The 21,316-nt window shown below is 39.3% G+C and overlaps 3 protein-coding genes across 6 annotated transcripts; 2 read left to right on the top strand and 1 right to left on the bottom strand.

Annotated features, from left to right (window-relative positions):
• The first annotated feature begins 728 nt into the window (after nt 1–728).
• LOC121325023 (HIG1 domain family member 2A-like) lies at nt 729–4,210 on the top strand. Its single transcript, XM_041267315.1, has 2 exons — nt 729–1,019; nt 1,900–4,210. Exons 1-2 carry the CDS (start codon nt 839–841, stop codon nt 2,064–2,066), a joined length of 348 nt encoding a protein of 115 aa, XP_041123249.1. The 5' UTR covers nt 729–838; the 3' UTR covers nt 2,067–4,210.
• Nucleotides 4,211–5,114: 904 nt separating this feature from the next.
• LOC121325021 (clathrin light chain B-like) lies at nt 5,115–12,282 on the bottom strand. 4 transcript variants are annotated; one of them, XM_041267312.1, is made up of 6 exons: nt 11,996–12,282; nt 10,784–10,830; nt 9,847–9,964; nt 9,557–9,668; nt 7,983–8,006; nt 5,115–6,041 (listed from the first exon to the last, which is right to left on the bottom strand). In XM_041267312.1, exons 1-6 carry the CDS (start codon nt 12,177–12,179, stop codon nt 5,870–5,872), a joined length of 657 nt encoding a protein of 218 aa, XP_041123246.1. In that variant the 5' UTR covers nt 12,180–12,282; the 3' UTR covers nt 5,115–5,869. The 4 variants fall into 4 exon arrangements, with proteins under 4 accessions (XP_041123246.1, XP_041123245.1, XP_041123247.1 ...); XM_041267311.1 differs by lacking the exon at nt 7,983–8,006 and adding an exon at nt 7,723–7,776; XM_041267313.1 differs by having other exon boundaries at nt 7,983–8,003; nt 11,996–12,281.
• Nucleotides 12,283–12,492: 210 nt separating this feature from the next.
• On the top strand, nt 12,493–21,072 carry LOC121325020 (FAS-associated factor 2). Its single transcript, XM_041267310.1, has 11 exons — nt 12,493–13,096; nt 14,593–14,661; nt 14,938–15,072; nt 15,248–15,324; nt 15,515–15,653; nt 16,007–16,092; nt 16,190–16,281; nt 16,521–16,698; nt 19,769–19,940; nt 20,202–20,345; nt 20,435–21,072. Exons 1-11 carry the CDS (start codon nt 13,034–13,036, stop codon nt 20,615–20,617), a joined length of 1,338 nt encoding a protein of 445 aa, XP_041123244.1. The 5' UTR covers nt 12,493–13,033; the 3' UTR covers nt 20,618–21,072.
• The last annotated feature ends 244 nt before the right edge of the window (nt 21,073–21,316 follow it).

Below are 21,316 nucleotides of genomic sequence, written 5' to 3'. Positions count from 1 at the left end.
CGTCACTTAACACAATAATTAACTATTTGTTAATAGTTATACTTTTTTTTTTTAACCACTTAAATTACACAATATATTCTTACTTTGAAAAGTATCACGTGAAGTACATCAATATCTGTGTTCTATCTCGTTTATTTTGCCTCAGTCAAATTAATAAATAAACAATTAATCAATGACAAAAAAATATTAATAAATACATGAAAAATAAATACTATGTATGTCTATCTAAATTTGTCTCTGCAGCTATCTGTCTATACTATATCTAACCCGTCTCTCTCAAACTTTCGCTAACTTCTGCGATTTCTGCGAAAATATCAAATACTTCTAAATTGGCATTTGCATTACAAATTACAAAATACAAATGTAATGAAAATATGTATTTTAATTACAGGAATTTTCGATACTGCTCAACTATGCATGGCATTTACAAATACAGGTGTTACGTAGAATTCAGTGCACCATGGAAATCAGGTGTCTGTCGATTCGTCTTCCGCACTTTCGCCAAGGTTTCTTTTGGCCGAATCCCGAAGTGACCACTTTTTTTACAAAGTTAAGAGTGAGGGTTTGTCTATATTCGCCGGATTACGTGACTTGTTTTCCAGACGAAATGAAACTGTTTTCCACGGGGAACAGAATTCTTCGTAACACCGCTACTTGTACTAGTCTTGATGTTACAGATCTAACGTACATACCACGCCCTCTCGGATAATCTGACCAATCCACTCAGTCGGTTTGTTCCTATCACGAAACGTCAAACCATTATATCTCTGCCTAGTTAACCTTCATTACGTGGCACTGCGTCACTCATTTTCCTAAAGCGCTTCTCTTGTTATCAAACATGGATGCGGCTTCTACTTCTGTTGGACACGACCCGTCAAGCGACCCGAACCAAACAGCGGCGTTTGACTTGAGCAGACCCCCCGTGATCGATGGGTTCACGCCTCTGCCGAGGTCCAAGGACGAAGGATTTAACGACAAGTTTATCAGAAAGACGAAAGAAAACCCTTTCGTGCCGATAGGTGAGCCTTGCGTCAGGTGCAGTTCGTATGATGAATAATATACAACATCGCACGACTGCACCACAGTTTGTGATTCCTGATGTTTCAGTGGTCTGTTAGTGTTAACGCAGTTAAATTATATCCCATTTATGGCATGTCGTTAAGACATTTATGGCGTGCTTTTCGTTAAGAACAGTGTGTCACTTTGATGTATTTGCCCTAGCTCTTGTTAGGGATAAATAGTTTTTAAAACACTGAATCCTAGCATTATTCTGCAAAGGTTTATCGTGATATAGAGCTTCTCACCCACACATCTTAATGCATATCCTTGAAGATACTGTAGATAACTTTTCCCCAATGTGACAAAGGCTTGTGAATGCGCAGATGGGGTGTGAACGTACCTGACCCATCAAATTCTAATGTGACATACCCGAAATCAGCAGTTTAACTAGCCGGGTATGTTTGGAGGCTGGTTTCACACAGACCCTGGTTAGTCTTTGACTGCCCGATGTTACTGTATTGTTAATCATTGTCTGTGCTGTACCAAAGACACGGAAAGTGTTGATGTTCCTCATAAGCAGGACCAGAGCTTTTTTCCCTGTCATTGCATCACTGCCCTATCAAAGGAACGCTATTTTACAGATGATCCAATTGCAATTTAGATGTAGCAAATGACTATCTAAGCAAATTTAGAACACGCTTTTCTCTTTTATATATGACTGTTTTTGTGTTGCTGTTTGTTTTTGCCCAGAATTTACCCAATTGAGGCTGTGTCTCCATTTACAGTTGAGGAAAGGGGTTGGTTTTTACAAGCTATGCAATGCCCTCTTTATTTACTGCAGCTCCTGTTTTGCAGTCCTTTCTCACTGAATGCACCTTTGCCGTGCTTGTCTCTGGCCAGGTTGCTTTGGCACGGCGTGTGCCCTCACTTACGGACTCATCGCCTTCAGGCGCGGCAAGACCCAGCAGTCCCAGATGATGATGCGAGCCCGTATTTTCGCTCAGGGATTCACAGTGTTCGCTCTCCTGTTTGGTGTGGCATCGACTGCCTTGAAACCCAAACAGTGAAGGGGAGGACCGAGTCACAGTGGAGTAGTGAAGAAGGGTGCCCTGGAGGGGAACAGCGCTGTGGTTTAATTACATTTTTTGGTTGACACTGTTTTTTGTTAGAGTGTTTAATTTAATCCCCAAAGCTAGTTTTTTTTAATGATTTTAACACAGCAAAAATTGTTGTTTTGGACTGTCTCGGAGGTTGAAACCACCTTTTAAAAGTAAACCATATCTCCTTGTGGATTGCCTGTGCAGAATGACAAAACCAAGGTGTGTTCAGTAGTCTTTCAGTATGACAAGAACACAAATGCAAGTGTCAGGTATCAAGGGAACCTAAATGTTAGATTCCTCATTTCCCTCAGATACTGACCCTGGTGTTACTGTGTATATATACGACAAGCTATTTAATGCAACAGGTACAGTTGTCATAATATTTCAGCTTTAGTCTCTTGTCCATTTAGCAGCCTGTTTAATTTAGCAGGTGTTATTTCACAGGTAGAATAGATCTGGTGTATTGTTATGCATTTGCAAGGTAAAAATCAGTGTTTTTAAAGCATCTCAACAAATTGCATTAATGGCTTCACACTGTGTTGCTGGTAAATAAATATTATGCCAAAAAAGGATTTGTTCTGAGGTAACAGAACTTGTGTATAAATCGGCATGCCTAGCAGCCACCGCAACCACATTCCCCTTAAAATTGAAGTCGTTCATAAATTGTATTGATGGTCACTTGGGTGTAAGTTTTACAGAATACTTGCACCCAGGTCATCATTAAGTTTGCTGTGATCTTTTTATTTTAGGCAGCAATGATTGTTAAAGCACCTTACTGTAACACATGTGTACAAAGATGTCTATTAAAACATAAAACGTGGCCTTAGGTTTGGTTCTTACTTGGTATGCCATTATCCTGCACCAATATGAAAAATCCCAAATAAGAGATCTAGTCTGGGCTGATTGAATTATTTGATGTTTCAGTTTGAGGCAGTCCTAGACTGGGTGGGAAGATAACGGGTCCAAGGTAAAGCCAAGGCTGTATGCTGTTATGATGAAAAGTTTCATGGAGTGTGAAAAGAAACATTAACAGGATGCATGCACAACACTAACTGGCGCCCGTGTGCTTTATTTCTAAACCACTGGCATTTTTATAAGGTTGTCAGTTTGGCAGCTGAATTGGTAACTGGTGGAATGATCTGTCAGCCTGAACTAACTCCAAGTCTCATTCTCTAATCAAACATGTCTGTTTGCAAAAATAAAAGTTTTAAGCCAGTTTTATTTTTATTGCGAAGGCAAGAACACGTCATAAAAATGATACTCGATTTTAATCTACACCAAATATAACCAAGCACAAATACACTGTTGTGCATTAACAGAATAACACAAGCCAAGATACATAGAAACGGCTGTAAATTCCAGAACAGGAGTTCTCTCTCAAAAGTAACTCTCAGGGACAGGACTGAGTAGTTCAAAAGTGTCTCCTCTTAATTCTTCTTGAAATAGCCACTATTGCTCAGTTCTGAAATGGTTCTTTGAACTGGGGAGGAATACACTATATTCTTTTTAACTAACCCATTTACAACAATCGACAAACTGAACACAAGCTACAAAAGTGTTAAAGCTACGAGGAAGGAGCTTTTCTCTTTAACTGGGGTCTTCATTTTCTGTTCTCCTTGCAAAGCTGAATTTGAATGTGCACATGAACAAGTCACAGTAAGTACACTCACTCATAAGTAAATATCCTCACCAGTTTTGAAATTGGTGTAAAACTGCAAATACAGGTTAATAAATTGTGAGGGAACCTTGTTAAGACAGTCGCACACATCAGCCTGGGAGGCAAAAAGGTCTGGTGGCTGAGGACGAACGGTTATTGCGAAGAAAAAATAGCACTGATCTTCTGATCTAGAGCTGTTTCTACAATACTGTTAACAAGACTGATAGTCCTGTAAAACATCCTCTTTAAAAAATAAACATGATTTACCAGACAAGGAGACTGGAATTGGAATATTAGACCCTATTTTAGGTCACAATATGTTCACAAATATCATTACAGTAGTAAAGATTTAGGCAACAACCCAGTTTTACATTTTCTTTATTCAATTTCCAGGACTACACAATTACTGGAATATATATATATATATATATATATATATATATATATATATATATATATATATATATATATATATATATATAAAACAAATGTGTAACTCTCACAATCTGCTTTTACATTTACACAGGCATATGAAGTAAATGGTGTGGCTGCTTCTGCCCAGAGATCTGCTTGACTTTGCAACACTGGTCAATGATAAGAACAGAAAAAGAAGCTGCTTTTGAGCAGGAGCCCAGTTCCAGAAACTGCAATAGCATGTGGGTACGGACCAAGGTGTAGTACCACCGAGGAGACTAGCCATGCCCCAGCTGCGAGAGCCTAGCCAGAGTGTGCAGCGGTGATCCATGCTCTTCATGCATGCAGACAAACAGACCCTGCAGAACAGAGTGTCAATTCCACAAGAGACAAACAGGTCTTGCTAATGAATTACAGCAGCCCGAACAAGGTTGCAGTGTGTAACTAATTACAGCAGTGCCTATGTGATTGCATTAGTAAAGTAAGAGCTATAAACAAGGACCACCTTTTGAGCCCAGGGCATTACAACAGGCTGTGTTGATATCAAGAATGCGCTACAACATAGGGCAAGCAACAGATTTTCATGTTACCCTTCAGTTACTTTTATGAGATTTCACCCGGACTCGGCCAACACAAGGTAAAGGGGATCCAGACATTGACACAATAGATTCTGTAGTACATGGCTGTATTTTTCACCAGTTTCTTTTATAAAACGTGATCACAGACCTGTTAAAGTCAATCAAGAAAAGAGATACTGGGCTTTGTTCAACTTTAGCCTTATTATTATACAGTGAAGGAAATGGCTTCAGAAACTCTGATTTTAATTTATTTACAAATTTCAAGGCAAGCTATACTAATTGTACACACACATTTATTTATATATATATATATATATATATATATATATATATATATATATATATATATATATATATATATATATATTTCCAAGCACTATTTTAGAAATGCTACATTCAAGATTTTCAATACATTTCTCGCTAGTTTAAACAGAAGCAGACACACCTCACTGGGCCACATTGTAAACTGTTCTAAAGCATTGACCTATCCCACCAAAAACAAAGACTTTAAAAGATCTACAGCAGCTTATGGCACTGGTGAATGTACAGATGAGAACAGCGCATTAAGAAAAAGAAAAAAAAAAACAAGAATCAACAATTATAAAATGCAGTATCCCAGTAACTGTTACTTGATTTTTTATTTATTTTTAAGCAAGTGCCAAGAATGTATTTCCCAATATTGAGAATCAGATGGATTCAGTACGTTGTTTGAACGATGCCCAAATGTGACTTTGATCTTTGAAACTGAATTCCTCATGCAATAGCACCCTCTTATGGATTTAAAAATATTACAGCAGAAGGTATAATAAAAACACACAGCCAAAGCCAAGGAAGACACTAGTGGCTGATCAATGCCTTCAGTGTACTGAACTGTCTTCATATCCACGAAAGAGCAGACTGCAGCGTGACATTACAGCAAGCACTGCTGGTATGACATTTTAAAGGGATACTGCATCTATAATCACAGACTATGAACAGTGATTTGGAAGAAACACTTGTAACATATAATCTCAACTATCCTCTGTCCAGGCAACAAAGACAAGGCAGTTTAGCTACTACTATTGAACAACATGGAGAGTGCGATTGTGGGAGTGGGGGCTCCAGCCCTCCCCTACACCAGCCTAGCGGACCAGGGGTGCCTGTTTGAGGGCGATGAGTACGGAGCGCATGCGCGACACGTCCTTGGACTGCTTGTTGGTTTTGGGGTTGAAATCGCAGAGCCGTGCCACCCTCTCCCACTCAGAACCAGGAGTGTCCTCGTCGCACTCCTTCAGGAAGGCTTCTTCAGATGCCCTGCGGGAACGGGAGGCAAGAAAACACACCGCTTAGAAGAGAACGCAAGGAGCTTCAACAATACACTGGACAGCAAAGACAACAGATTATAAAAAACAGCATTCTGATGCTTTGAGGTTTTCAGACATCATTTTAATAAACAAAATATTTGACTATCTTTAGCTATATGGGAGGATGGTGGAACAAAAGGGAAATAGGCACCTACAGGAATACTAACACAAAATAGCTTTCTATTATGGCAGATCTGAGTAACCAGAACACATAAGAGTGACTAACTGACAAACACACACACACCTTCATCAAAAAGTAAGTAGAACAGAAGGACAACATTTAAGACACATGATTTTTGCAGACAGTACCTGAACACGAAGTAAAGACTTTTTATATCCAGAAATGTTAAGTTTCATATTTAGGAATATCAGGCTTAAATATCGCTAACTGATCACGACTGTTTCATCAGGGATAAGAAGTTTATTTGCATCGTCCCAGTACAACTGACTGTCTTCAACTGTAAGAATATACAGAATGTCTTTGGTCAGCCTGCCTAGTGCTTTTACATAACTGTACTAAACCACCACACCTTCCCATTCAGCAGAGCCCCCTGAAATCACAATACATTTCTGTATATAAGCCCTCTGATGCATGCCCTGCTATCTCCCATGCCCGTTTTACTGATTCTCAAGCGATAAATAAATACAAAATGCAAGTTAGAAATATGACCCACTGTATTTGAAGGGACCAGCTATTAATACTGATTTCTCAAATTGTTAAATTAAAAAAATGACAAAAAACGCAGGTAGCACTCGTGATTTCTCTATTGCTCCAGAGGCTACACTAAAACACTTAAATAAATAAAATAGCACCACTATGCTACAAGGTAGAACTTGGTAACCAGTCCCTTTTCATACAGCAGGTCTCAATGAAGACAGGTGCAATGCAGATTCCAGGAACAGGAACACATGAACAGCATACAAACAAATACCAAACTCTGAGCAGCCACATGAAGTTACATGGAAACATGGGAGCTGTGTTAGACAGGCACAGATGGAAAATGGTATTAAAACAAGTGCCTTTTCTTTATATATAAACAAAGGCAAGTAGAAAAGATGTGTTTCATTGTAAGGAGTATGGAAGGGGGTGTAATTCGGGGATAGTAGTACGTGAGAGGCTGTGAAGTTAACTAACACACCAGATTAACTCGAGTCACAAGTACAGAGGATGAATTATTGTATTGCAGACAGCACTGCAAATCAAAAGCAGACATGCAGTAACAAAGACTGGGTTCATGCAAGGCTGAGACACACACACAAAAAAAGGGGGATGCAATTCAGCTGTAAGGGAAGGAACAAGACATCACAAGATGGATCGATGTTGATTCAAAAGAACTCAGCAACTTGAGTGTTTTTTCATTCTGAATCATTTCCAAGTGATACATAACCAGGACGGTCTGAGAAATCATGTAGCCATGTGTCAAATCAAGAGAGAATGTACAGAGGTGCAGGAAATAAAACAAGTTTTATTCTACCCTAACTGCTTAACGTTCCTCTATCTACCCCTTCAATTTAGAATCAATCACACATTTCTTCCTTTTGCAGAGAAGGGTGAATACTGCAAGAATTATCAGCCTATGTAACTGATCAGAGCTTTAAAGCAGAAAGACAGAAAAGGTTTTGCAACGTACACGTAGCCTATCACATCAGCGTTGGGCTGCTCGTAGAAAGCCTTATCAGCGATCCTAGTGTGCATGCATGTTAGTCCACAGAGAGAGAGAGAGAGAGAGAGAGAGGAGAGAAGCAGGAGAGAAGCAAGGAGACAAGACACAAATAAGTCAGAGTTTCACACAGCAGGCAGTTCACAGGTTAAAGTCAGAGAAAACAAAAAGGAAGAAACACTGTTAATGCATCCAGTAGTAAATATAGATTTATAGTTACAAACAGATACCGTGCATGAGTTGGAGAGAGTCTGCTGAAAAACATTAAAAAAAGGCCTTGGTTAGTACAGGGCTTGTGGATCTCAGCTCTAACGTGTTGCATGGCGCTCCTGCATTTACCAGTGCAGAACACCTTGGTACAGTTCAAGCTTGCTTCGAGTTCATTAACGAAGTGTCCCATTATCTGACAGCACAATATTTGATGAAAATGTTAGTCAAAATGTAAAGCATTTAGTACAATGCTTACAATGTCATATCAGATCAGTCTTATTTGTGAAGATCATTGATTCTCGTATTGACCGTTTTCACAGAATGTTGATTATGTACTGCAAGGGCAATAAAAACAGGTCATGCAAGCCAGTGATGCATTGGAAGTGGCACTGCCATATCCTAGAGGATTCCTGATTGATTTATTAGTGATGCCACAGCCTAATACTCTGGGTGCCATCACAATCTAGCGGAGCACAGTAACAAAGCTACAATGTGTATTCTAAAACAAACTGCCAGGCGTAATCTAGGCTTGAACACTCTGTGACCGCACTGGATATGCTCTTCTGTCTGCACTGGATTTGGGGAGGCAGAGCTGCATCAACAGCTGCCATCTACACCTCTTGCTGAGCAGCCAAAGATTGCAAACTGGCATGATCACAAAGACTGGAATCCTCTGGGTTGTGTACAGGACAATGTGGAAGAGAACAGTACAGCCTAAAATGCCTTGCACAGAAAGGTCTAAAAAAAACAAAAAATAGGTTCTTTATATAGAATTGCATAATACAAAAATAATAATTAAGTTAGCACTGATCCCAATCCTTCCTTTAAACATGTACAGCGTTCATGCAGACCTACTTGTTAAAGAGTTTGTGGATTATATTGCAACGTCGTATCAATCTCCACCATCAAGGTGTAGGTTAACTTGCATTACACCCCTCCCCCCATCCATCAGCACTTAATTTGCTTGAATAATTGTTTATGTGGTTCCTTCTATTGTGCTTTTGCACAGACCCGCTCATACTGCAAAATTCTGATGTGTAGGAAACAAGAACATCCATTACGAAGGAAACAAAACACTACTTGTCTCCCTGCGTCTGCTTTTTTTGGCCAGTACATACTTCAGAGCTAAAGCCTTGCCAAAACTGGAGGCCCCAGAAGCTCTCGCTGTGATACATTACACTGTGGGCTTGATGGTTAGGCATGTAAGCAACCAGCTGTTGGGGTAGTTGCAGAGGTATGGAGCTGCAAAACCCAACACAAAAACAGTCATATTATTAACTGATGTTGTGCAGCCACTGTCAGGATTTGCATAAACAGTGTGGCTCTTCCAGTCTTATCCTTTGCTTCTTGGTCTGTGGTTCCAGGCTTCTCAAACACCATACTATTCTCTAGAGCAGGGGTGTCCAATCAGTCCTGGAGGGCCATTCCACACCAGGTTTAAACAGGTAAAATGAGGTCATTAACTACTTCAGGGTCTGGTGGAGGTTTAATTAAACAATTTAGAACAGGGTTGGAACAAAGATCAAGACTGGAAGTGCCACCCCTACTCTTGAGAAACACTGGGAGCCCTAAGGCTACAACGATCCTGCTATACCTGTTGTTGGCTTTGTTCTTCTCCATTTGCTCGTTCTGACGTACGTGCCATTCATCCAGCTCCTTCTTCGCCTTCTCTTTCCACTCCATTTCTGCCGCCCTGGACGCAGCATCTGCAGAACAAGACAATCTCAACGGGGCACCCACAATCAGTCCCCAAACACCAGATCTTTTTAGGTACATATTTTGCAAACGTTGGTTTGTGTTGTGATGCTGGCTACAGTCCAGTGAATTAAGTCACATTAGACCTTAGAGACAGCAACGTGTGCCGTTGGGTTTCTCACTGCTTACCTAGTTCCTCCAGCCTGGCTTTCTGCTCCTCCCGCCACAGGCGCAGGCTCTCGGGCTCCTGTCTGATCTGGTCGACACGTGATATAGCAGCGTAGCCATCAGTGGGGCCATTGGACTCCTAGAGAGGAAACAGTCAATATTCACACCCAATCAACGACAATACAGTTACAACATCCTTGTAACAAACAAACATTCTGGACAGTAGCAAGCACAACTAGAAGATGGTACAGCTAATGTGACGACAGTAAATTAGGTCTCACCAGTCGAGCAAAGAATCTGAATCCTCTCCAGGAGCAAGAATCGAATCTACACTACAAGACAAAACTGTCCAAGTGCTGCTGTATTTTGTTTAGTTAAGAGAAATCTGGCAGGATTAATAAAGAGATCTTCTTAACTGGTGTAATGCATGCTTTGGCAGGACACATTGTCTGAAAAAACTAGACCATTTGTGACCTTGGGAGTGAGGCACTTCCTATTCTTGTAACAGCACAACTGAGAAGAGGAGTAACAGCAAAACTGAGCAGAAGAAAAACAACTCCCTGGAGATGCAGAATCTCTCGCCAGGGGGAAGAGAATTGTGAAACTACAAAGCTTGCTTACAAGTTGTGTTTCTCTCTCTTTCTAAGCATATATTCTTCAGGGTCAGGTTGAGATGCAAACGCTGGTCTCCCGATAAGAGCTGGCTGAGTGTTTTGTCAATAAATTTTGAACCAGTACATCAGCAGATGGAACAGGCCTCTTATTTTTCAGATCAGGTTTGGACCTGTATGAAATAGCCAATCCACATTTTTGCAACAACTGAAATGTGAATGGGAAAAAAGAAGCCCTTTGAGAGTTCAACTGAACTCAAAAATACTGCTCTGTAGTCACTGTCTCGTCCGTAACAAGAAGACAACACCACCTCACAGCAGTAACCAGACACCCTCACAATACTAACCTGATAGACATCTCCATTTACTGTGGCCAACCCTCCTCCAAAATCATCTGCAAGAGGGAAACACAAAGATGTAGTGCTTTACCATAGGAGCCAATGTGTTTATTAGCTTTGCTGGCAAGGTCCAAACCTGCTCAACAGCTCATTATCTATACATCAAATTATTTATTTCTGCGGGTTTTACTGTAAACTATCACTTAAGTTAAACCTCAAATGAGAAGTATTAATAAATGTTACACTATGCAGTAACTGCTGTAGACAGGGAGTTTTTATTATAAAAATAAAAAAAATAAACTACTGATACAAAAAGGTCTTTGTCAAACAATACACAATAGAGGCTGACATTTTTAGATGCAACAGACACTACTATTAAAAAATGATGTACTTGACTATTTTAATCTCCATAGTATTCACTGAAACCACACCAAACTCCCCAGACCCTAGGTACTCCCCTGTAGCAGGACCTGGCCATGATACATTGATAGGCATTAGAACATATATCCCTGTTTTAATTTCGAGACTATGTTAATTATGGTTTCGTTTCTGTGACGATACTGTAACAGAACGCTAGTGGACTGTGTAAAATAAACAATTGTAGTGGACGGAAATCAGATAAAATAAGTGTCGCTACCGAGAACCTCATCTGCACATTTGCACCCCCGGTGGTGACACACTAATTAAAAAAGCGCCCACAATAAATTAGACCACCATGACCCACACCCTCTGCTTTCACACAAGTATCTATTTTGACTCATGGAAACCAACTATTAAATTAAACCTGACGCTGCTCTGTAGAGACTGCGTCATTCTGGTGTTCGGCTTTGACAGAGTGACTGTTTTTTTTTTTGTTTGTTTGTTTTGTTTTTATCAATCCAAACACAGCCCAATAACAAGAACCACGGGACTACTAACGTGTTTTTAAAATGTGTATCATTAAAAAATAAATGTGTTTTGAAATCGACATGTTTAAAATCCACTTAATACGAGAACACAGGTAATCTGCACTTGTTTGTTCAGAATGATAGTTTTTTCGAATGAGATTGATGTGCTGCTAATTATTTAAGTACGGCGCGGCCTTCGGTGTTGGGTTAGCCAATGCCATCAACGGTGTTTTAATTTTAGAAATTGAAGCGTTGTATTGTTAACACAGGGGCCTACAGTAATGCATATCCTGCTGCCCCGTAGTAGCAATGCTGTCCTTTAACGATTACTCACCATAATTTGGCTCAGACTGTGGCTGCTGCTGCCCAGACCCAGCCCCTTCTAGCGCTCCGAACCCTTCGTCGTTTTCAATCCCGGCGATCTCGCTTTCCTGCTGGGCTAGAAACGCGGCTGCGGGGTCCTCCTCCGCCTGCGCTCCGTTGTCGGAGGATGAAAAGAAACCGAAGTCATCAGCCATATTCTAACTACTGTACAGACAAGCCGATATTTTGCCCTGTTTGTTTTGCTGAAACACAGTGACACCTAAGCTAAGCACTCCCCTGCTACGGACTGGCTAGGCTGGAACACTTCCCTCGTCAGTAATACAGGAAGCGGAATCTCAACTGACAGGACCAACAAGGAGGAGTAATGTGGAATGCAATCATAAGAACTAAAAACGAACCTATAATGTATAGAATTGTATTCAGATTCCAATGTATTTATTTATTTTAAAGGCAACGTTTATATATTACAGATATAATGCATTTTAAAGTTGCCTGGACATGTAATGGTTTCCCATATTAACATTCCCATCTGGTATCATAACTCTCAAAGTCCACACCAGAAATATATAACAATTTATTAAACGCTCATAATTTAAATTATAAGTACTGCTCTACGGGCAGAAACTGCACGTCACGCAATACGGACAAGAGGATGACGAGTCCGCCACACAGGGGCGGGACTAGACGAGAGTAGAGACGTTACGCACGCGTGACCGAACCGAATGTTTTCTTGTCGTTCTTTGCTTTTGTATTTTTATTTAACTTGAGACAGCAGCCGTGGAGAAGTAAAACCTTATCCATTTAAGCAAGACAAAACGCGCTAAGTTTGTTTATTTATTTATTTAATTAATCTACTCTACTCATTTTGTTCACCGCAGATATAAGAAGTCAGTATGGTCGAGGCGGTATTTGTTTTTGACTCGACTTGTTTAAATTATTCCCTCGAAGAAAAGTGAATCAAATCCTCTTGTCTCCCCCCCAGCACCCCACCATTGTCAGAGTGCTGCGTCAGTTCCGGTGTGTTCAGTGCGGGGTTTGGTGAGGCAAGATGGCGGCCCCTAATGAGCAGGAATTATCACAGGAGCAGACTGAGAAACTCCTCCAGTTTCAGGTAATCTAGAAACAAAATGTACAGTTTATCACTAGGAAGAGATTCAGGTCATCCCTGTCCAATATATAATCAGCCAAATTGAAATTTGTACACCTGATTGATTGGGAGAGACCCGAGGATTGGATAGGAGCTGGGTGAAAAACTTGCAGTTTTATCCATGCAATAGATTTTACAAGTCATACTGTATATCATACTGTAAACACGCATTTCTATCAGTGGTCACGTTTCAGTATCAAAGTGAGCTGAGACTTATTGAGAATTAGGCGTACCAGTTCTAGAGATCCGTTGTTTGTCTGAATTTAACGATTAAATCTCCGTGTCACACAGGGAGTTATCATAATTAGTGTAACTAGAGTAGAGAGATTTTAATACTTTTAACGAGTTTGCCAAAAACTGTGACTTTAAAGGAGTACAAAACAAATTGGAGTTGAAACGTATCGACTATGCTAATTACGTACTATTACTAGTTACCACAGCAGTGTCATGTTATTGTATGATCGCGCGCCTACCTAGTTGTTTAGCATTTTTATCGAAATGATACGAAGTGATATACATTTTTTTTAAGTTAGTAGTTGGGGACTTTTGCATCTATAAATGCAAGTATGACACGAGTGAAGAAGGTGCTGTTGTATCATTGGGCACATCCTGAATAAGTAACTGAGAATTTAATGAAGATCTCTTGCTTGCATCACCCTTGGCTAGTTTTCACGTTACATGCTGTAATACTACAGTCTTGTGCATGCACTACTGCTACTTAAACACACGCTGTCAATTACTGTTCGGAAAATGGAGGAAAGGCAGACTGTGAAGCATCCGGATAGGATGTCATTTCTTAGCTTGACAGTCCTGCCATTGAGAGTATGTCATACTGAGTTGATTTCGATTAACCAGATTGTCATTTAAACGGACGATTAACTGCTCCCAATAAATGTATTTGTGCTATTTTAAAACATTTACAACGTGTCTTTGTCAGTAATTTGGGTTTTGTAGTTTACAGAGGTTCACAGCAGGCAGTGTTGTGTGCTCAGCCTAGATTAGCATACAGTTGTTGAATTGGATCCTCTCAGTAAGACCATTGAAAGGGGTTATGTATTATTATATAGGTGTTTTAAGTGTAACCGCTCCAAACTGTTATGCAATTAATGTAGATACATTTTGCATTTATGTGGCTGTCATTGACAAAACTTATTTGTTGATAGTTTGCAGGTAATTTAAATAAATATGAATCTCAAGAGCATTGCTTTCAGCACAAAATATGAAATGAGTGCAAGACCTATGTGGCACAGCAGCTGCAATTTAAATGACTTCATGTTTCAGGTTGGTGGTTTCAATCCTTCAAAAGAGCTAAAATTGCTTCCATTGATGATTTGTGTTGTCTTCAGCTTTGCAGACATTAACATGTTTTTGCAACAAAGGATGTTGTACATGGGCATTTCAAGCTTATAGTTTTATTTAAGTCATTGAATTTTGTGGTTTACATTTCTTCACTTTTGCAGGACTTGACTGGGATAGACTCCATGGATCAATGTCGTCGCACCTTAGAGCAACACAATTGGAACATTGAGGTATGGATTTGGAAGTAGTTTATCTGTGAACTCAAAATATTTAATGAAAATGTTTATTTCTGACGCCTCTTGTATGAGTTACTCTAATTTTCACATTAAGCCATGCTTGTTTATCCATTCAAGTCATTTTTCTCAGTCTTATTTCTGGAATTGGATGCTGTTTGAAAATGTGATGCATTTCCCAATTCCTATAGCCACAAATACATCCGGATCATGGCCCTGCTTGTTAAAAGCGTAACTGGTGTCCAGTTAATGATGTGATCTCTTGTGTTTCAGGCAGCTGTACAGGACAGACTGAATGAGCAGGAAGGGGTCCCCAGTGTATTTAACCCTCCTCCCTCTCGTCCGTTACAAGTCAACACCGCAGACAACAGAGTCTATAGCTACATAGTGTCAAGGCCGCAGCCCAGAGTATGTTACTTAAATCCAGACAACTTTAAACACAAACTAACATTGGATTGATCTAAATGCAAGCTTTTGAAATCCAGCTATAAAGCAATGTATTATGGTAATTGGCTTTTGTTGTTTTTATTTGAGGACAGCTTTTTCTATTGGAGATGAAAATGTTTGTTGTGTCTTTTTGCAGGGGCTCTTAGGATGGGGTTACTACTTAATAATGCTTCCATTCCGATTTACATATTACACACTAATGGACATATTCAGGTAAGGGAATGACATCCCGCATGGCATGTATGTTTATCACTTGAATCGTACTTTTTAGTCTGGTTTTAATTACTTGGGTAAATAAAAAGTAAATCAAAACAAGCTTACTAACACTTTAAGAACTCCAGCGTGTTTTTGTCTTATTTTACACATACAATCAGGATACTTTTTTTTTCTTCTTTGTTTTTAGATTTGCTCTGAGGTTCATAAGGCCAGAGCCCCGTGGACGTGTTACAGATCCTGTAGGTGACGTGGTATCATTTATTCATAGTTTTGAAGAGAAGTATGGCAGATCACATCCAGTTTTCTACCAGGGAACGTACAGCCAGGTAGGCCCTATTACAGATAGACATTCTTTTTTTCTTAAATGTCAATGAATGTAATTACTTGATACTGTAGCAGCATTTGCATTTTATAATATTTTAAAATATGCTGTGTGCTGATCATAATGGTTCTTCGGCTTAATAAAAGTACTATTACTGGAATATTTCTTGGTGTATTGATTTATTTATTAGAAATCCACTGGAAAGAAATAGGCAGTTAGTAGGATTGTTGTGATTCCATTCCACAGTGAGTGTATAGGGCAAGTCTGATTTTAAGAAACAGACAATGCTAGCCATTAACAGAAAAAGAATTTACAATTGGTACGTGAATACTTTGCATACATGTGTTCTCTGTACAGGCATTAAACGATGCCAAGCGCGAACTTCGGTTTCTGTTGGTTTATCTCCATGGAGATGATCATCAGGATACTGATGAGTTCTGTCGGTAAGACCAAATACTTCTCTATGTAGTTTGATTTCTCCACATTTCGATTTTACGACATGCTGTGCTCACACATTTAGTTTTTCTCTTTCTCTCAAAGCAACACTCTTTGCACAGAGGAAGTTGTGAACTTTGTTAACACCAGGATGCTGTTCTGGGCTTGTTCCACTAGCAGACCCGAAGGATACAGAGGTGAGCTTGTTTGTGTTTTTAAACTAGGACAAACCAATGACTTTGGTGCTTGAACTCTTATTTGTATTAGCATGTGTTTCTGTTTCTGATCATCTTTTAAATCCTGCAATATAGAGTGTGTTTTTAAAGGTTTTTGTTGGACTGAGGGAAAATGAAGTGTACTGGAGTGTTATTTAGTTAATGTTTTTTTTTTTCTTCTGTTTTATAACATTTTACAAAATGTACTCATTGTATTTCAGTTTCCCAGGCATTGCGAGAGAATACGTACCCTTTCCTGGCCATGATCACGCTGAAGGACAGAAAGATGACTGTTGTGGGGAGGTTAGAGGGTGTGATCCAAGCAGAAGACCTCATTAATCAACTCACATTCATCATGGAGGCCAACCAGACTTATCTGGTGTCAGAGCGAATGGAAAGGTAACTGGAAAGTCACTTCTGTAAAAAAAGGAAAATGCAGCAATGTTGGATGGCTTAAACAAATAAAATAAATAATTACTCACTGGCTAAATATACCAGGAAAATAAAGGTCTTTATTTAAACTGCTTTTGTAAAGCTTTGTTTAAATGTTTCCTTTCCTCTCTAAATATGTCCCCCAGCTGTAGATTTTGTTTTAGTTTCGGTTGCATTAGTCAGTGCTTGGAAATTATGGCCTGTGATTGGTTAAAACCTCATCATAGGAACAAAAATAGATTTAACTATTGCCCTCACATTTCCTTACCAGGCAATAGTCTGTCTGTCATGTGATCGGTTCACATCACTGTCAGTCTTGCCCCTTTTCAAAGGAATGCCCCCCCCACCTCCACTCCTAAACAACAAGATAAAAATGGCTGAATAAAAAATCTGCTGAACGGCGATTCTGTGACATAACAGAAAATAAATTACAAAATGTACCATAAAAGAAGGGAAAAAAAACTTGCGGTATGAACTTCAAAAACATGTTCAGTTATTTATTTCTGTTATTTAGTTATTTACTTATTCTGTATCAGCTATATTTAAACAAAATACTGTAAAGCCATAAATATTTGCGACCAAAATATTTGGCAAATCACAACCATAAACCTGTTTTGCTCCAAAAATGTTTGCGACGTATTTCACTGTTGGTAGTAAATTACTTAATTACATGTGCAGCACTAAGATATTCACGCCTAAAATGTTTAGTCTTTTTTTTTTTTTTTTTTTTTTTTAATATTTGAAAAAAGGTGTAAATATATTTAATACAAAATATGTATGGCTTTACAGTATATAAAGTTATATTTATTAGACAACATTGCCTCTTATTAGTTTGACTTGTTCGTATATTAAATATGTACTGCAGACTCAGCAAATAGTGGAAAATTAAATGCCTTTTGGGAAGATTATTGCTACCTCCAGGATACAGCCAGCAGCTTCAGGCATTATAACACCCTGTCGGTAACAATAGCCTTGCCTCGGGACAATCATTTTCCATTATATCCCTCCTCTGAGGTCAGGTATGAACATATATATATATCTATATATATATATATATATATATATATCTATATATATATATATATATCTATATATATATATATATATATATATATATACACACACACAGTAGCAGTCAAAAGTTTAAGTACACTTGCTGGAAACTAGGTTTTTTTACATCGTATACATTTCTGTAAATACTTGAAATTGAAAACATGTTACAATATACAAAACATAAGGAGTATCAAAGCAATGTTCAAGAAAATTGAAAATTGTCTCTTAATCTTTCCTCAAAATAGCCACCCTTTGTCTTAATAACAGCCTCACAAACACGAGGCATTCGGTTAACAAGTTTCAGCAGGAAATCACCCAACATGTCTTCCCAGCTCTTCTGCAGCAATTCCCAGAGATGTAGGGCACTTGTGGGTAGCTTTGCTTTGACTCATCTGTCCTATTAGTCCCATACATGTTCTAAGGGATTGAGGTCTGGAGACTTGGCAGGCCAGGTCATTAGATTGAGTTGTCCTTCATTTTCCTTCTTCGCCAGATAGTTCTTGCACAACTTTGAGATGTGTTTCAGGTCATTATCTTGCTGAAGAATGAAGGACTGCCCAGCTAGCCGTAATCCTGATGGAATGGCATGCCTCTAAATTATGCTATGATAGCCATGCTGGTTGAGCTTGCCATGGACTTGGTAAAGATCACCAACTCTCAAATGTAAAGCAACCCCAGACCATGACACTGCCTCCTCCATGCTTAACAGTAGGAACCACACATGCAGAACTCATGCGCTCACCCTCTCTGCGTCTTACAAATACTCGCGGTTGGACCGAAATATTTCACATTTTGACCGACTTCCACTCCTCAGACGTCCAATTTCTGTGTTTTTTGGCCCAGGCAAGTCTCTTCCTCTTATTCTGCACTCTTAACAATTGTTTCTTTGCAGCAATTCTTTCAGTTAGACCAGCTTCACACAATCTCCTCTGAACAGTTGATGTTGAAACATCTGTACTTCTAGTAGCATTTAGCTGAGCTTGTATTTCAGGGGCAGTTAATCGACATTTGCACAGACCTGTGACTCAAATGAACCTGTTCTGATTCTGAGATCACCCTTGGCCTGCCTGACCTTGTTTGGTCCTCATGAGTGCCAGTTTCTTCAAATCGTTTGATGGTCTTGGCCACAGCAATTACAAACACTTGCAAAGTTCTTGCGATTTGTCTTAAAGAATGACTGTCATTTCTTAAAGTAATTACATAAAGTAATTTTCTTTGCTTAACTGAGCATATTTTGCCATTTTCTGCTCCTACATTCAGGAATGACAAACGTGTGCCTATGCTACCAATATTTATAGTAATCATGGACCCTCAGCTGTTAACAATAATTGGTGACAAAAGGTTAAGTAACATGCTAGTTAACTCAGAACATTTAACAAAGACACTTTATACTTAGGCCAGTGTTCTAACACCGTGTTTGATACACATTTCAGACTTTTAACTGACTTGGGCTTCAGACTGAAATCCCCTTGCTTTGGGTGACCATTTCATTGAAATTGACAAGATTTACATTTTCATTTAAAAATTAAATTTTTGAGTGCAATTCACTTATGATTATCAGCTTATATAAGTACAAGTATCATATAATGAAATATTAAGTGTTTATAGACAAGTATATACAGTAAAATGCATAGATAATCATGAAAAACCTGGTTTCAAGCAGGTGTACTCAAACTTTTGAATGGAGAGAGAGAGAGAGAGAGAGAGAGAGAGAGAGAGAGAGAGAGAGAGAGAGAGAGAGAGAGAGAGAGAGAGAGAGAGAGAGAGAGAGAGAGAGAGAAGAGAGAAGGGGGGGGGGGGGGGATTATACTAGGAAGTGAACTTTTAGTGTTATGGCAGGATAAAGGACTGACTTTTCAAAAGTCTGGACAGTCCATCCGATATATAACAGATGATGACGAGGGACTAGATGTCTTGGCTATAAACATCTTTCGTCTTTGCTGATGATGGTTTATAAAGTAATACTGCTGTGCCTCACTGTCAGAGAGGAGCGGAACCAGACTCAGGCACTAAGGCTGCAGCAGGATGAGGCATATCTCGCCTCCCTGCGCGCCGACCAGGAGAAGGACAGGAAGAAGAAAGAGGAGGAGGAGCAGAAGAGGAGACAGGAGGAGGTGGCCAGAGAGATCGTACTAGCCGAGGAGAGGAGACAACAGGTAAGTGGGCAGGGTGGGGGTGGGGGTGGGGAACGGAATACTGAGGGCCCGCAAACACATGTGCTTTAACATTCTGTTTTTATAGAAACCTAATTAAATAGTGCCTGTTGCCTAGCCAGGTTCCATGTGACCTGTTCCATGTGACCAGTATGTTCTTTCTCTCTAAAATGCTAAAATGGAAAGACACTTCAGACCCAAATCCCATCTCTTGTTTTTTTTGCAACTCCTTTTCACTGTGCTTAATCGTTGTTATCTTCTCAGACTTTGCAGGAAGAGAAGGAGAGAAGGTCTGAGAGCCTCCCACCCGAACCCTCTCCAGATAACCCCGACAGTGTGAAAATTGTCTTCAAACTGCCCAACGATTCCCGGGTAGAGAGACGGTTCTTGTTCACGCAGTCTTTAACGGTAAGAAATGAAAGAAAAGGTTCAGTGTGCATGTTGAATAATTGATTTGAGTGGCTTATTTATTGAATTGAGTTTTATCTTATTTTCAGGTAATATATGACTTCTTGTTCTCCTTGAAAGAAACCCCTGAGAAGTTTCAGATAGTGACTAACTTTCCCCGTCGGGTCCTGCCCTGCCTCCCCACAGAGGAGAGGCCAATCCCACCAACGTTGAAGGAGGCTGGGCTGAGTCGCTCCGAGGTACTTTTCGTGCAGGATCTCACGGACGATTAATAAACGAACCAAATCTCTATTGGAATTTTTTTTTCTTCTAAAGAGCGCTGCACACATGGGATCACTGAAACAATTTGCCTGAAAGAGCCAAGATTTATTTTTGTTTTATTGTGTTTGGACAGGAGTATGTACATGTGGATACGTTACTATGTATTTAACACAAAACAAGCATCCAGAAGGACAAAAAAATGCCCAAGTTAAAAAAAGAAAATGCTCCGGTTTATAAATTAATAAAAAATATCAATAATAAAAAATAAGAGCAAAGTTTTGATCTGCAAAAATTCTACCTGTTCCTATCCTTCACCCTCTAAGCCCATAATTAACCATCTGCAGAATGAATGCTTTTTATGATAATAATGTATTATATCTTAATGATATAATGTATTTATGTTACCAGAAGACCAAAGGAGGGTTGGTGGTTATTTAATGGCGCTGGACTGCTTACAGTTCTTAAATATATATATATATATATATATATATATATATATATATATATATATAAACCACAGCTTTTCCCTGTGGTTCTAACCTATATAGCATAGTACAAGTCTGCCTATAGTGTGCCTGTGGCAATACAGATGCATATTTTGCCATTTTAATAACTGAATGGGCTGGTCATGTTAAGATGTCATCTCCCAACAAGTATAAATTAAACCATTTTAAAATTTTATTGTGCGAATTATTTTCATGGATTTTGTA

This window comes from Polyodon spathula, chromosome 12 (genome assembly GCF_017654505.1).
Source record: "Polyodon spathula isolate WHYD16114869_AA chromosome 12, ASM1765450v1, whole genome shotgun sequence".
NCBI lineage: Eukaryota > Metazoa > Chordata > Actinopteri > Acipenseriformes > Polyodontidae > Polyodon > Polyodon spathula.
This window is presented reverse-complemented; position numbering and strand designations above follow the sequence as displayed.